The following is a 14015-nucleotide window of genomic DNA, read 5'->3' as shown; positions in this document are numbered from 1 at the left end:
AGAGTGTGTCTGGAAAACAGGCATAGCTGACTTACCACAACAGACACTGATTTCCACAGGAGAAAAAGACATTTCCATAAAGCATAGCTGGTGTCTGAGCAATCCAGACCATCATTTGCAATGTTTGCTGTAGAGCACAAGAGAAGGTAACATAAGCTGATGGCAAGTGAATCCACATGAGCTCAGGGGGGCAGAGCAACAGTCTTAGCACAACTGTTCCCTTGGTTGTTTTTTTTCACATGACAGTCATTTACAAAATTAAGTTGTGTGTTGCTTTTTGTAGGACCACATTGTTGGCACTTTCAGCTATTGTAATATTTGTGTCCGTTGAGGTTTGTCTAGAGCTGCGAGCCATTAAAATCTTGTGTTCCTCATCTTTTGTCCCTCAATGAGGATGTGAACTCTGAAATTGGGAATTAAAAGGTCCTCTGTAGAAAAATTCCCCTCTAAAATAATCTTCTGGTTTGAAAGTGTTTCACGCACTTCAATTCACTTTTGTCTCTTCTGCACTGAAAAGAAAGTATGGAAATTACATCATTAATTTTTCTTGCTCAATTACCTTCTAGTCTCTTGAGTTATTCTGAGTACATCCCATACCAGGCTGAAAAATGCATGAATCAAAGGCAGGCACAGCCTGAGAGAGTGAGCTGCTCTGTTTCCAGGGCTTTGTTTCAGGCTCTGCAGGAAACCTCACTCTTAATTGGTAAACAAAGGCAAGGTCACAGTGAGCTTCTGTTTGCTGTCGCAGGAACAGAACTGTAGCAGATATCCAGCACACATGGACACATCTCTTAGTAGAAGCTGGAATATACCCATCTGTGGTAGTTTGGGAGTTTCCTGCCTCTTCACCAATTCACCAGACTAACTCAGCTGGCTGGAAGTTAAGGAATGAAGCTGTATTTACAGCTTGGCACAAATATACAAGCATATATGCACAATAGGTGTACTGATATTTACAACTATATACAATGATATTCAGGTTAAAATCAATGCAGAAACACAAACCCCCTCCTTCTATCCCAGGAGGGCTTTTCAAGCCAATTCTCCTCCTTCTTTCCACCCCCCACCCTTATATCAGAACTCTTACCTGCAGGGTTGAGATTGCCAAATAAGGAGTTAGAAGAAGAATGATTAGTTTGAGTTACACAGGTCCAGGCAGAGGAATTAGTGAAGCAAGCAGCACACAGACAGAGACTGCCTGATTTTGTGACCCTTACAGTAGAATCATAGAGTCATAGAATCAACCAGGTTGGAAGAGACCTCCAAGATCATCCAGTCCAACCTAGCACCCAGCCCTATCCAGTCAACCAGACCATGGCACTGAGTGCCTCATCCAGGCTTTGCTTGAAGACCTCCAGGGACAGTGCCTCCACCACCTCCCTGGGCAGCCCATTCCAATGCCAATCACTCTCTCTGGCAACAACTTCCTCCTAACATCCAGCCTAGACCTCCCCTGCCACAACTTGAGACTGTGTCCCCTCGTTCTCTTGCTGGTTGTCTGGGAGAAGAGACCAACCCCACCTGGCTACAGCCTCCCTTCAGGTACTTGTAGACAGCAATGAGGTCATCCCTGAGCCTCCTCTTCTCCAGACTGCACACCCCCAGCTCCCTCAGCCTCTCCTCATAGGGTTTGTGTTCCAGGCCCCTCACCAGCTTTGTTGCCCTTCTCTGGACACTTTTCAGCACCTCAACATCTCTCTTGAATTAAGGGGTCTTGTGTTGAGGTGGAACCTCCTGTGCTGCAGCTTATACCCGTTGCTCCTTGTCCTATCACAAGCAGCAAGTGAGCAGAGCCTGTCCCACTACTCCTGACCCCCCACCCTCAGATATTTCCAAACAGTTAAATGTCCTCTCAGTCTTAGGCTGGAGGTTAGGAGGAAGTTCTTCACAGAGAGAGTGATTTCCCATTGGAATGGGCTGCCCAGGGAGGCGGTGGAGGCACCGTCCCTGGAGGTCTTCAGGAAAAGCCTTAGTGCCATGGTCTGGTTGACTGGATAGGGCTGGGTGCTAGGTTGGACTGGGTGATCTTGGAGGTCTCTTCCAACCTGGTTGATTCTATGATTCTATGTTTCTATGATTCTTCTCTTCTCCAGACTAAACAGCTCCAGGTGCCTCAGCCTCTCTTCACAAGGCAGTGCTCCACTCCCCTAATCATCCTTGCAGCTCTCTGCTGGATCCTCTCCTGCAGATTGAGAGCACCTCTGTAACATTTAAACTAAAACACTTGGACACAATCCAATTCTTTTAGATGTCATTGGTGAAAAAAGTGCATAGGAGATTCCTTTATTTAGTGAAATGTTGATGAAAATGCCTGCCTAGCTGTTCTTGACAAATTAGTCATTAAGTAGTTTGACTTCTGGACAGAATAAGGTGTCCCACAATGATTGCTGTTAGACTTCTGAATTAATAGCAGGCTTATCTTTTTCATGAGCCTTAAACTGGGGAAAAGACTTCTTTAGAGGGGGAAGCTTTGCATTATGACCTTGATGATAAAGGTCTCTCTGCGGTGATAACAATAAAACATTCTTAGTTGTGTTTCTGAAGTGATGCTGCAAAAAAGAGTGACCTCTTCTACTCTGCCATGGTGAGGCCACATCTGGAGTACTAAAGAGCCCCCCAGTTAAAGAGGGACATGGAACTGCTTGAGAGAGTCCAGCATGGAGACACAAAGATGATGAAGGGGATGGAACATCTCTGTTACAAGGCGAGCCTGAGGGAGGTGGGGCTCTTTAGCTTGGAGGAAAAGGAGGCTGAGAGGTGACCTCATCAATGCTTATCAATATGTAAAGGTGAGTGCCAGGAAGATGGGGCCAGGCTGTGCTTGGTGATGCCCAGTGACAGAATGGGGGGCAATGGGTGGAAGTTGAGGCATAGGAAGTTTCATGTAAAGATGAGGAGGAATTTTTTCCCTTGTGAGGGTGACAGAAGACTGGAACAGGCTGCCCAGGGGGGTTCTGGAGCCTCCCTCTCTGAAGGTATTCAAAACCTGCCTGGACGCATTCCTGTGTGATGTGGTATAGGAGATCCTGCTGTGGCAAGGGGGTTGTACTGTATGAGCTGTGAAGGTCCCTTTCAGCCCCTGACACTGTGATTCTGTGACTCTATTCCTGCTCCAGGGCAGTATCCTGTGATTATCTGCAGGTGTTTGGATGATGTGATAAAAATCACGCTGTGATTCAGAAATTCTGAGACATCAGTTCCTCTCTCTTCTTTGATTTAAATACACCTCAGCTTCAAATAGTAGTAGCAAAAAACCCACCCACATTCCAAAGCATCAATAAACTATGTCACTCAGCACTAAACCTGTAGACTTTATAAATATCTTCAGGGTACTTAAAAAACATACTTCCCATGGTAGCCTGATGCAGTGTCTCACAACTCTTTTCCCTAATATCATATCAAAAACTCCCCTAGTACAACTTGAGACCATTTATTATCCTATCAGTGAACACTTGAGAAAAGAAACTGACCCTCACTTCAACTCAACCTCATTTTAGTCAGCTGTAGAGAGTGGAAAGGAAGTGTTAAGTTCTCTGCTCAGGCTCCTCTTCTCCAGACAACGTGACCTCATTTGCCTCATCCACTTCTTATTAGACTTCTTCTACAGACTCCTTACCAGCTTTGTTGCTCTTCTTTGGACATGCTCAATACCCTTCTCGCAGTGAAGGGCCCAAAACTGACCACACTATTCCAGGTGCAGCCTCACCAAGGTGGAATGCAGGGGATGATTGCTTTCCTAGTCCTGCTGCCAGGGTGATTTCTAATACAAGCCAGGATGCTGTTTGCCTTCTTGGTGCTGAACAGCACCCCAAAGTCACAGAATCATGGAACCTTAGAGCTTGGAAGGTTGCTCCAGAGATCATAGAGTACAAGTCTCCTGCCAAGTCAGGATCCCCTAGGGTAGTTCACACAGAAACGCACCCAGGTGGGTTTGGAAAGCCTCCATAGAAGGAGACTCCACAACCTCTCTGGGCAGCCTGCTCCAGGGCTCTGTCATCCTCACTGTAAAGAAGTTTCTCCTCATGGTGAGCTGAAACCTTCTCTGTTCCAGTTTGTAGCTGTTGCTCCTTGCTTATGCTGCTGACCACTGAAAAGAGATTGGCCCCAGGCACTTGACTCCCGCCTCTCAGTATTTGTACACACTGATCAGATCTCCTCTCAGTCTTCTCTTCTCCAGATTAAACAGTCCCAGGGCTCTCAGTCTCTCTTTGTAGGGCAGATGCTCAAGTCCCTCAGGCATCCTCATGGCTCTCCCATGGACTCTTTTCAGAAGGTCCCTGTCTCTCTTGAACTGGGGACCCTAAAAATTTTGACTCAGTATTCCAGGTGTGGTCTAGCTCAGGTTATACAGGAACACATCCAGACAGGGCTTGAAAGTCTCCAGAGAAGGTGACTCCACAACCTCTCTGGGCAGCCTCTTCCAATGCTCTGTGACACTTACAGTCAAGAAGTTCTTCCTGATGTTGAGGTGGAACCTCCTGTGCTGTAGCTCATATCCGTTGTCCCTTGTCCTATGTGCAGCTGAAAAGAGTTTGTCCCTCTTAACCCCCAGCCCTCAGATATTTATGAACATTGTTTAGATCCCCTCTAAGTCTTCTCTTCACCAGACCAAACAGCCCCATGTACTTCAGATGCCTCACAGGGCAGTGCTCCAACCCCTTCAGCATCTTCTTAGCCCTCCTTTGGATTCTGTCCAGTAGATCTCTGTCCCTCCTGATCTGGGAAGCCCAAAACTGAAGGCAGTATTCCAGATGAGGTCTCACCAACACAGAGCAGAAGGGGAAGACAACCTCCCTGGATCTTTTTGCCACACTCCTCTTAATGCCCCCCAGGATCCCATTGGCCTTCTTGGGCACAAGGCCACTTTACAGTCCCATGGAGAGCTTCTTGTCCACCAGCACTCCCAGCTCCTTCTCCACAAGCCTGTTTCCACAGAGTTATCTCTAGTGTGTGTGGCTTTGTGGCTTTATACCTTTCTGCCTTAAAATCTACTTTAAAGCTCTTTTGACAAGCTCTGCCAGATATTGCACAGAAGTTGTTTTCCCAGTTTGAGATGGATGTAGCCCATCTGTCACCACCAGGCCTGCTGCCATATAGTCTGACCCAGATGTCCAAGTAGACACAGTAGTTGGCATGTGAAAGAAGACTAGAAGACCCAGACTTCCGTCGACAGATTCAGTAAGTGTGTTTTTTCCTCTCTGTATGCCTGGAAGATTCAAAGGCAGGCTTGAGAACAGAAGTTGTGCTCTTTCCTTCAGCTTGTGCCTCTAACTGCAGCATCTTATGCAGAAGAACTCCCTGGTGCCCTGCTGCTGAAATGCTGGAACTAGAAGCTGTTACCCAGGTGTTGCGGAGGGGAACATTAATTGATGTGAGATGATATTTCTTCCAAAATCACTACTGTTTACTAATTTTGATATTCAGAACTCTTGACACCCATGACCACTAATTTTAATAGTATTTTGGTTCTTACATGGTCATGGAAACATTCTATGGATAATATCTACATCTAGTAATAACCAGCAAGATATATATAAACATTTAATTAAACTGGAAGAGAAGATTGCAGTGGTCAAATGCCGCTTGCCCAGTAGATGGACTCAAGGAGCTCTTTCTGCTCTATGGCAGCAGGCAGTAGAGAATTACAAAGAGGCATTTAAGCATTTACTCACAGATTATCATTACCCCCTTGTGGGGCTTAGTCACAGCCCAGACAGTGCCCAAATGCTGTCAGGGGACTCTGTCTTGTTGGATGTTGAGGCTTGAATCTTCCCGGCTTCTGCGGAAAGGACGCAGACAATCTCTGGCCTTGTTCTCCTGGTTTCTTCTGGATGATCTGTATATATGTCCAGGACTTCTAAGCAGGAAGACTTTCAGGAGCAGAGGCAGATGTTGTGCAGTCTCAGCATGATGTCATGCTGACCACACAGGCCGATTGCATGCAGGCATCCAGGGTCTGCTCCTGGTAACTCGTGGCAGTGGAATATACTGGCAAATAATAAGGCAGTAGGCAACTGCAGCAGGCAACGAGAGAGCACGGCTGGCAACAGCAGAGGAGCACAGCAAAGAGCAGGGCAGGGAAGCAAAGCAGGTGTGGTGATTTGGGTGTTAACTTCCCCCCACACACACTTTGGAGATCACCCAAACTAGACTCAGCCAGCACTGAAAATTGAATGAAGCTTATTATTTACAGCTAGCACAATATACAAGGCAGATGTTTACAGTATATACAGTTATAGACAGAAATATGCAAGGTAAAAGGTAATAAAGAAACACAACAGCCCTCTCAGAAACCTGAGTCCCCAGGAGGGGCTCCCAACTGCCCTTCCGCCTTCTCTCACCCCTCTCTACCTTACCCCGGACATTGCCTTGTGCCCCAAGGAAGAATGGAGGGTCGGCCAGGGGGGTCAGGAAGCAGGTGGATTAATCAGAGAGATGGAAGGTGAGGTTAGAGAGATGCAGCCCACAGCCTGGACAGACAGTCACTCTTATCTATGTTTGGATTCTTGCTCTTGTACCTTTCAGCAAGCCTATGAGTGAAGTAGACATCACCATTGTGATCTAATCCTTCTCACCTAAACATTCTAACTAGCTTCAAACTAGCACAACAGGGAAGCTAAAGCAGGTTGTTCACCTGCATATCTCCTTTTATCAATGTGGGCAGAGATTAATTGCCCTTTGGACACAGAATAGCCAATCAGGATGGCAGTTAGCCAAATCTTACCACATTAGGCAAAGCCACAGGCTCACTTTTCCCTAATTTGGGAAAAGCACAGGCCTTGTCCTAGGCAGGCACAAGCTAGGTGTGTGTACCTTGGGCAGGACCCTGGGCAGGCCAGACTCAGTGGCTCCAGGTTCTTTTGTGCCCATTTCCAGTGTTTGCCTCTCTGTTGGAGCAGAAAAACATGCCTGGGCAAGGCAGGACATGTATAAGCCTATTTTGGGCCTGCCAGTCCTACCACAACACCAGGGAATGTTAATGAGAAAGCCTAGAGTTTAGGATGAAGAACAAAAGAAATAGGGGGAAAAAGAATCTTTTATGCACCAAAAGTAACGCAAAAGATCAGAGTTTAAACATAGAGCAAATTTTGCTTCTCATAATACATTTCCATCTAATTAGTCAACAGTGATGCCACAGCTCACCATTCCATTCCACTGGGAGGGTGACTTTGAAATTAAAGGTGAATTAGGAGAATCTGTGAGGACCTTGTTCTTGTTTTTGTAGGTGTCCTGCATGCTGAATAACTGCAAAATCAAATTGCTAAAGTATCAAAAAATCTTGATCTTGACTAAGAGGTTAAAACAGTTCTATGCAATGTAATTCCTTATAGTGACAGAACAAGAATCATAGAGTCAACCAGGTTGGAAGAGACCTCCAAGATCATCCAGTCCAACCTAGCACTCAGCCCTAGCCAGTCAACTAGACACAGTCTCAAGCTGTGCCAGGGCAGATTCAGGCTTTATGCTAGGAAGAAGTTCTTGACAGCAAGAGTGATTGGCATTGGAATGGGCTGCCTGGGGAAGTGGTGGAGTGCCTGTCCGTGGAGGTGTTTAAAAGGAGGCTGGATGAGGCACTTGGTGATATGGTTTAGTTAATTAGGATGTGTTAGGTGATAAGATTGACTTGGTGATCTTGAAAGTCTTTTCCAACCTGGTTAATTCTGTGATTCTGTGGTAAGAACTAAACTAACATTATGGCTTAAAAACAGCCCAGAATTAGTGCTTAGAGGGGAAAAATAAATGAAGCCTTTCTGCTGTTGAGTTCTGTTTCTAAAATCCTGTATGGGCAACTCAAAGTGGGGAGAAGCTAAGCAGGAGATAAACCTGACAAATTACTGAATGCAAACCAGATTGATCATCAATGGAAATATTTGTTGAGGGAAAGTCAGAAATTAAAGGTGTTACTGTCACTGGTCATCAATGATTCATGCCAGTGGAGTCTCCCAGGGATCAATGCTGAGGCCAGTCCTGTTCACCATCGTCATCAATACCATTGATGAGGGCACAGAGTGTCTGCTCAGCAAGTCTGCTGACCACACCAAGCTGGGAGGCTTGGCTGATACAGCTGAAGGCTGTGTGGCAATCCAGAGAGACCTGGGCAGACTGAGAGCTGGGCACAGAGGAATCAGATGAAGTTCAACAAGGACAAGGGCAGAGTCCTGCACCTGGGAAGGAATAACAAACTGCACTAGAACAGGCTGGGAGGTGATCTGCTGGAGAGCAGCCCTGTGGAGAGGGACCTGGGAGTGCTGGTGGCTAACATCCATGGCACAGCAATGTGCCCTTGTGGCCAAGAAGGCCAATGGGATCCTGGGGTGTATTAGGAGGAGTGTGTCCAGCAGATCAAGGGAGGTTCTCCTCTCCCTCTATTCTGCTCTGCTGAGACCCCATCTTGAATACTGCATTCAGTTTTGGGCTCCCCAGTTTAAGTGGGACAGGGGTCATAGAATCATAGAATCATAGAATCAGCCAGGTTGGAAGAGATCCCCAAGATCATCCAGTCCAACCTATCAAATCAACCAGACCATGGCACCAAGTGCCTCAGCCAGTCTTTTCTTGAAGACCTTCAGGGACGGTGCCTCCACCACCTCCCTGGGCAGCCCATTCCAATGCCAATCACTCTCTCTGGCAAGAATTTCCTCCTAACTTTCAGCCTGTACTTCCCCCGGCACAATTTGAGACTGTGTCCCCTTCACCTATTGCTGGTTCCTTGGGAGAAGAGGCTACCCCCCATCTGTCTACCATGTCCCTTCAGGTAGTTGTAGCCAGCAACGAGGTCACCCCTGAGCCTCCTCTTCTGCAGGCTGCACACCCCCAGCTCCCTCAGCCTCTCCTCATAGGGTTTGTGTTCCAGGCCTTTCACCAGCATCCAGCAGAGAGCTACAAGGATGATCAGGGCACTGCCTTATGAGGAGAGGCTGAGAGACCTGGGGCTTTTTAGTCTGGAAAAGAGAAGACTGAGAGGGGATTTAATAAATGTTTATAAACATCTGAGGGCTGGGGGTCAGGAAGGGGGTGGGGGGGACAGGCTCTGCTCAATTGCTCCCTGGGATGGGACAAGGAGCAATGGGTGTAAGTTGCAGCACAGGATGTTCTACCTCAACACAAGGGAGAACTTCTTTACTGTAAGGCTCACAGAGCACTGGCACAGGCTCCCCAGAGAGGTTATGGAGTCTCCTTCTCTGGAGGCTTTCAAGGCCTGTCTGGATGTGTTACTCTATGATCTGTGTTAGACTGTGTGGTCCTGCTCTGGCAGGTGGGTTGGACTCGATGATCTCCTTGGATCCCTTCCAACCCCTAACCTCCTGTGATATTGTAATATCCTGTATGCAGAGCAGGGATGCTCAGGGAAGTTCTTGCAGTAAGGAACCCAACTATTCTGCATTGCATTTCTGCTTGCTGTGAATTCTGTCTTGTTTGCAATTTCAGTTAGTCCTTTTTTTACATCCCAGAGAAGAAATCACCAGATGATCTGGGTCAGTCTGATGTAAAATGCCTACAAGCTGTTCTGGAGGGGAGTGGGTTTCCTCCTCAATGGAAGGAGAAACTTTTCCAGATGCAGAGGGAGTGAAGGAGGTCCTGAGTGTAGGAAGGGAGAGAGCTGACATCGTGGTGTTTTTCCCACTGTCTTACAGGGCTGACTTTCTCTTGTGTCTTCTCTAGGGGCTACCAAAGACATGGGGAAGATGCTGGGTGGGGATGAGGAGAAAGACCCAGATGCTGCCAAGAAAGAAGAGGAGCGACAGGAAGCACTTCGGCAAGCAGAGGAAGAGAGAAAAGCCAAATACGCCAAAATGGAGGCTGAGAGAGAAGTTATGAGACAAGGGATTCGAGACAAGGTAGGGCTCCAGCTTTCAGCACACTGTGGGCAACTTGTAATGCTCTGCCAAGAACTTCTGTGTTCAGATGATTTGTGACCAGCTCCATGAGCCAGCTAATTACTGTGGCAAGTTGAACTTTCTAACGCTGAGCATTGCCCTTCAGGCTCTCACCCTGCTTAAACACACTTCCCACACAGAAAAGCACTAGAAAGTTGACAGAGAGAGTGAAGAAGAGGGGAGAAAAAGTTGTGTTTTCCCCACCATCTATGGAACACATTGTTTAAACGAGGGTGCCTTCTCAATTCATATTGGTTAGTTTGTAAAGAGTCATAATCTGGTGTGTTTCTGAGAGGCACAGTCCAAGTACCTTCTGCATGTCTTCCAAGGCTTTATTTGTGTTGATGAGTGAAATGGGATAACTCTACTCCACTTCTCATATTTAGAGTTTCAATACTCACAGGGGATTCATAAAAAAAGGAAAATTTCACTTATCTGAGAGGTTTAACCACTATCCTCTAATTAAGCTGGTTCTTAGAATGATGCAATTTGGCATGAGGAAGAAATAAATAGTTGAGAGGGTTCAGAACGGAATTTGAAAGGAATGTGGAAGACAAAACTTTACCATGGAAGTGAGATTAATTTACCATACATTATCTCTGATCGAGGTGTGGAGAAAGAAGACAGTTTTGCTGTCTCACCCTCAAGACTGGGTCAGAAATGTCTCTTTTGAATAATTTAGATTTATAAATAGTGGTCCAGGAGCTCAGATAACTTGGAAAGTGTGCTAGTTTGAAGCTAGCTAGGATATTTTGGTGAGAAGAATTAGGTTATAGGCTGTGAAAAGGAAACAATGGTGATATGTGCTGCACTTATAGGTTTGCTGAGGTGTATAAAAACTATAACACAAATACAGATAACAGAGTTGCCCTTTGGCTCTGGCTGCATGCACTTCTCTCCCTAATTTGTTGTGTAACCCATCCCTCTGCTTCCTAACCCCCCTGGCCAACCATCCAAAGTCACCTTGAGCATAAGGCAAAGTCTGGGATAAGGTAGAGGGGTGGAAAGAAGGTGGAAGGGTGGTTGGGAGCCCCTCCTGGGGACTCTGGTTTCTGGGAGGGCTGTTGTGTTTCTATATTACCTTTTCAACTTGTCTATTTCTGTCTATAGCTGTATATACTGTAAATATCTGCTTGTATATTGTGCTAAGCTGTAAGTGTAAAGCTTCATTCAATTTTCACAGCTGTTGAGTTTAGTCTGGGTGATTTTCCAAAGTTGTGGGGTGGGAGCAGGTAACACTCAAACCACCTCAGAAAGAAATGTAAGTGGTCATTGGAGGAGGGGTTTCCAGTGACAAAGATCACCTCTATATTGACTTACATCACATTCCAAAGAGCAACAGAAAATGCCTGTAGGCTGAATGGGAGAGTCTTGCTTAGTATAAGAGATGTTCCCTGTGCAGCGCTTACCTGTGCGTAGGTTGCGCTGCCTCAAGGACATGTCTTTGAGAAAGCTTCAAAGTCTCATCACAGAGCTCAGAGGAGCTGTCTGTAAACTCCACTATGTCTGCAATGAGGCAGGCTTCTGACCCAATTGTTATGATTCATGAGGAAAACACAGATAAGGATGAATTGTTCTGGTGGTATAATGCATCTTGAGCCAATGGCATCCTGGCCTGGATCAGGAACAGGGTGGCCAGTAGAACAAGGGAGGTTATTCTTCCCCTGTACTCAATATTGGTCAGGTCACACCTTGAGTCCTGTGTCCAGTTCTGGGCTCCTCAATTCAAGACAGATGCTCAGGTGCTGGAACGTGTCCAGAGAAGGGCAACAAAGCTGGTGAGGGGCCTGGAGGAGAGGCTGAGGAAGCTGGGGGTGTGCAGCCTGGAGAAGAGGAGGGTCAGGGGTGACCTCATTGCTGTCTACAGCTACCTGAAGGGAGGCTGTAAGCAGGTGGGGATTGGTCTCTTCTGCCAGGCAACCAGCAATAGAACAAGGGGACACGGTCTCTAGTTGTGGCAGGGCAGGTCTAGGCTGGATGTTAGGAGGAAGTTCCTGGCAGAGAGAGTGATTGGCATTGGAATGGGCTGCCCAGGGAGGTGGTGGAGGCACCATCTCTGGAGGTCTTCGAGAAAGGACTGGATGAGGCACTTAGTGCCATGGTGTAGTTGACTGGCTAGGGCTGGGTGCTAGGTTGGACTGGATGATCTTGGAGGTCTCTTCCAACCTGGTTGATTCTATGATTCTATGATCTTGTAAAGAGGTAGTATGAACTATGCTGCAATGGTCTACTAGACCACTGACATGTCCCCAGAGGTAGATGGGGGCTGCATTTTCCTTGCCCTTGGGCAAAGTGCTTTGGAAGCATTTAAGAAATCTTGAAATGCCCTCTGTTATAAATGCAAGGTGAGCTAGGACTGTAATTCACATATAAGCCTGAGCTTGAATGGAACATCCAGTGGATGTGGATGTACCTGGAATAGTCAGCTGTCTGGACTTTGCTGAGGATTGGGTGTCAAGTGGATGGGGCCAATCTCTTTTTGGTGCTCAGCAGCAATAAGACAAAGAGCTACAATCTTGAACAGAGAAGGTTTCACCTTGAGATGGGGAGAAACGTCTTTACAGCGAGGGCGATGGAGCCCTGGAACAGGCTGCCCAGAGAGGTTATGGAGTCTCCTGCTCTGGAGTATTTCCAAACCCACCTGGATGCATTGCTGTGTGAGCTACCCTTGGGGATCCTGCCTTGGCAGGGAGGTTGGACTGGATGATCTCTGGAGGTCCCCTCCAAGCTCTGAGGTTCTATGATTCTGTGTTTCTGAGTCAGAGTACTGGGTAACAAAGTCTCTTGGAAAGGCATTCTTTCCTGAGTGATAGGGCAAGCAGCTGGCTCTGCAGAGACAGTCAACAAGGATGGCTGGAGAAATGTTGTTTGACTCCATCCACAGCTCTGAATCGCAGCTTTTCTAGTGGTGTCAAGGGTTACCTTTAAGGCTAGCAACAGGAAGTTCTGTTTTGGGCATGCACCCAGTTTGTGAAGACACAGGAGCTCAGTTTCATAGAATCATAGAATCAACCATGTTGGAAGACACCTCCAAGGTCATCCAGTCCAACCTAGCACCCTGCCTTGTCCAATCAACCAGACCATAGAATCATAGAATCATAGAATCAACCAGGTTGGAAGAGACCTCCAAGATCATCCAGTCCAACCTAGCACCCAGCCCTATCCAATCAACTAGACCATGGCACTAAGTGCCTCATCCAGTCTTTTCCTGAAGACCCCCAGGGACGGTGCCTCCACCACCTCCCTGGGCAGCCCATTTCAATGCCAATCACTCTCTCTCTCAGAAGAACTTCTTCCTAACATCCAGCCTATACCTACCCTGGCACAACTTGAAACTGTGTCCCCTTGTTCTATTGCTGGTTACCTGGGAGAAGAGGCCACCCCCCACCTGGCTACAATGTCCCTTCAGGTAGTTGTAGACAGTAATAAGATCACCCCTGAACCTCCTCTTCTCCAGGCTAAACAGGCCAGCTCCCTCAACCTCTCCTCATAGGATTTGTGCTCCAGGCCCCTCACCAGCTTTGTTGCCCTTCTCTGGACATGTTCCAGCACCTCAACATCTCTCTTGAATTGAGGAGCCCAGAACTGGGCACAGGACTCAAGGTGTGGCCTGACCAGTGCTGAGTACAGGGCAAGAATAACCTCCCTTGTCCTACTGGCCACACTGTTCCTGATGCAGGCCAGGATGCCATTGGCTCTCTTGGCCACCTGGGCACACTGCTGGCTCATCTTCAGCATCCTACCTACCAGTACCCCCAGGTCCCTTTCTACCTGGCTGCTTTCCAGACACTCAGTCCCCAGGCTGTAGCACTGCTTGGGGTTGTTGCAGCCAAAGTGTAGGACTCTGCACTTGACTTTCTTAAATCTCATCCCATTGGCCTCCGCCCACCCATCCACCGTGTCCATGTCCCTGTGCTGGGCTTTCTGGTGGGTTTCTCTCTCCTGGGCATAATCCCAGGTGACACATGGAATCAGAAAAGCCAGAAAAGGCTGTAGAAATGAACTGGTTTGTGGTGTTTGCTTGTTTGCTTTGGTTTTGTTTTGCTTCAGGGTTTTTTGTTCGTTTGGGTTGATGGGGTATTTTTCATTGATTGGTTGGTTGGTTTTTGTTTGGTTTTAAGTTGGAGTATTCTGCAA

The 14015-nt window shown here is 47.2% G+C and overlaps 1 protein-coding gene across 6 annotated transcripts in view; it reads left to right on the top strand.

Moving 5' to 3' along the window:
* The window catches only part of CPLX1 (complexin 1), a 190161-nt gene that overhangs the window by 103742 nt on the left and 72404 nt on the right, over window positions 1–14015 (top strand). For all 6 annotated transcript variants that reach the window (XM_064176774.1, XM_064176777.1, XM_064176773.1 and 3 more), the window contains exon 3: window positions 9664–9839. In XM_064176774.1, coding sequence (XP_064032844.1) covers window positions 9664–9839 — 176 coding nt within the window. The remainder of the gene's footprint in view (window positions 1–9663; window positions 9840–14015) is intronic.

Source organism: Pogoniulus pusillus, chromosome Z, assembly GCF_015220805.1.
Source record: "Pogoniulus pusillus isolate bPogPus1 chromosome Z, bPogPus1.pri, whole genome shotgun sequence".
Taxonomy (NCBI): Eukaryota; Metazoa; Chordata; class Aves; order Piciformes; family Lybiidae; genus Pogoniulus; species Pogoniulus pusillus.
The sequence above is the reverse complement of the archived record's forward strand: the minus strand, read 5'-3'. Positions and strand labels throughout refer to the sequence as shown.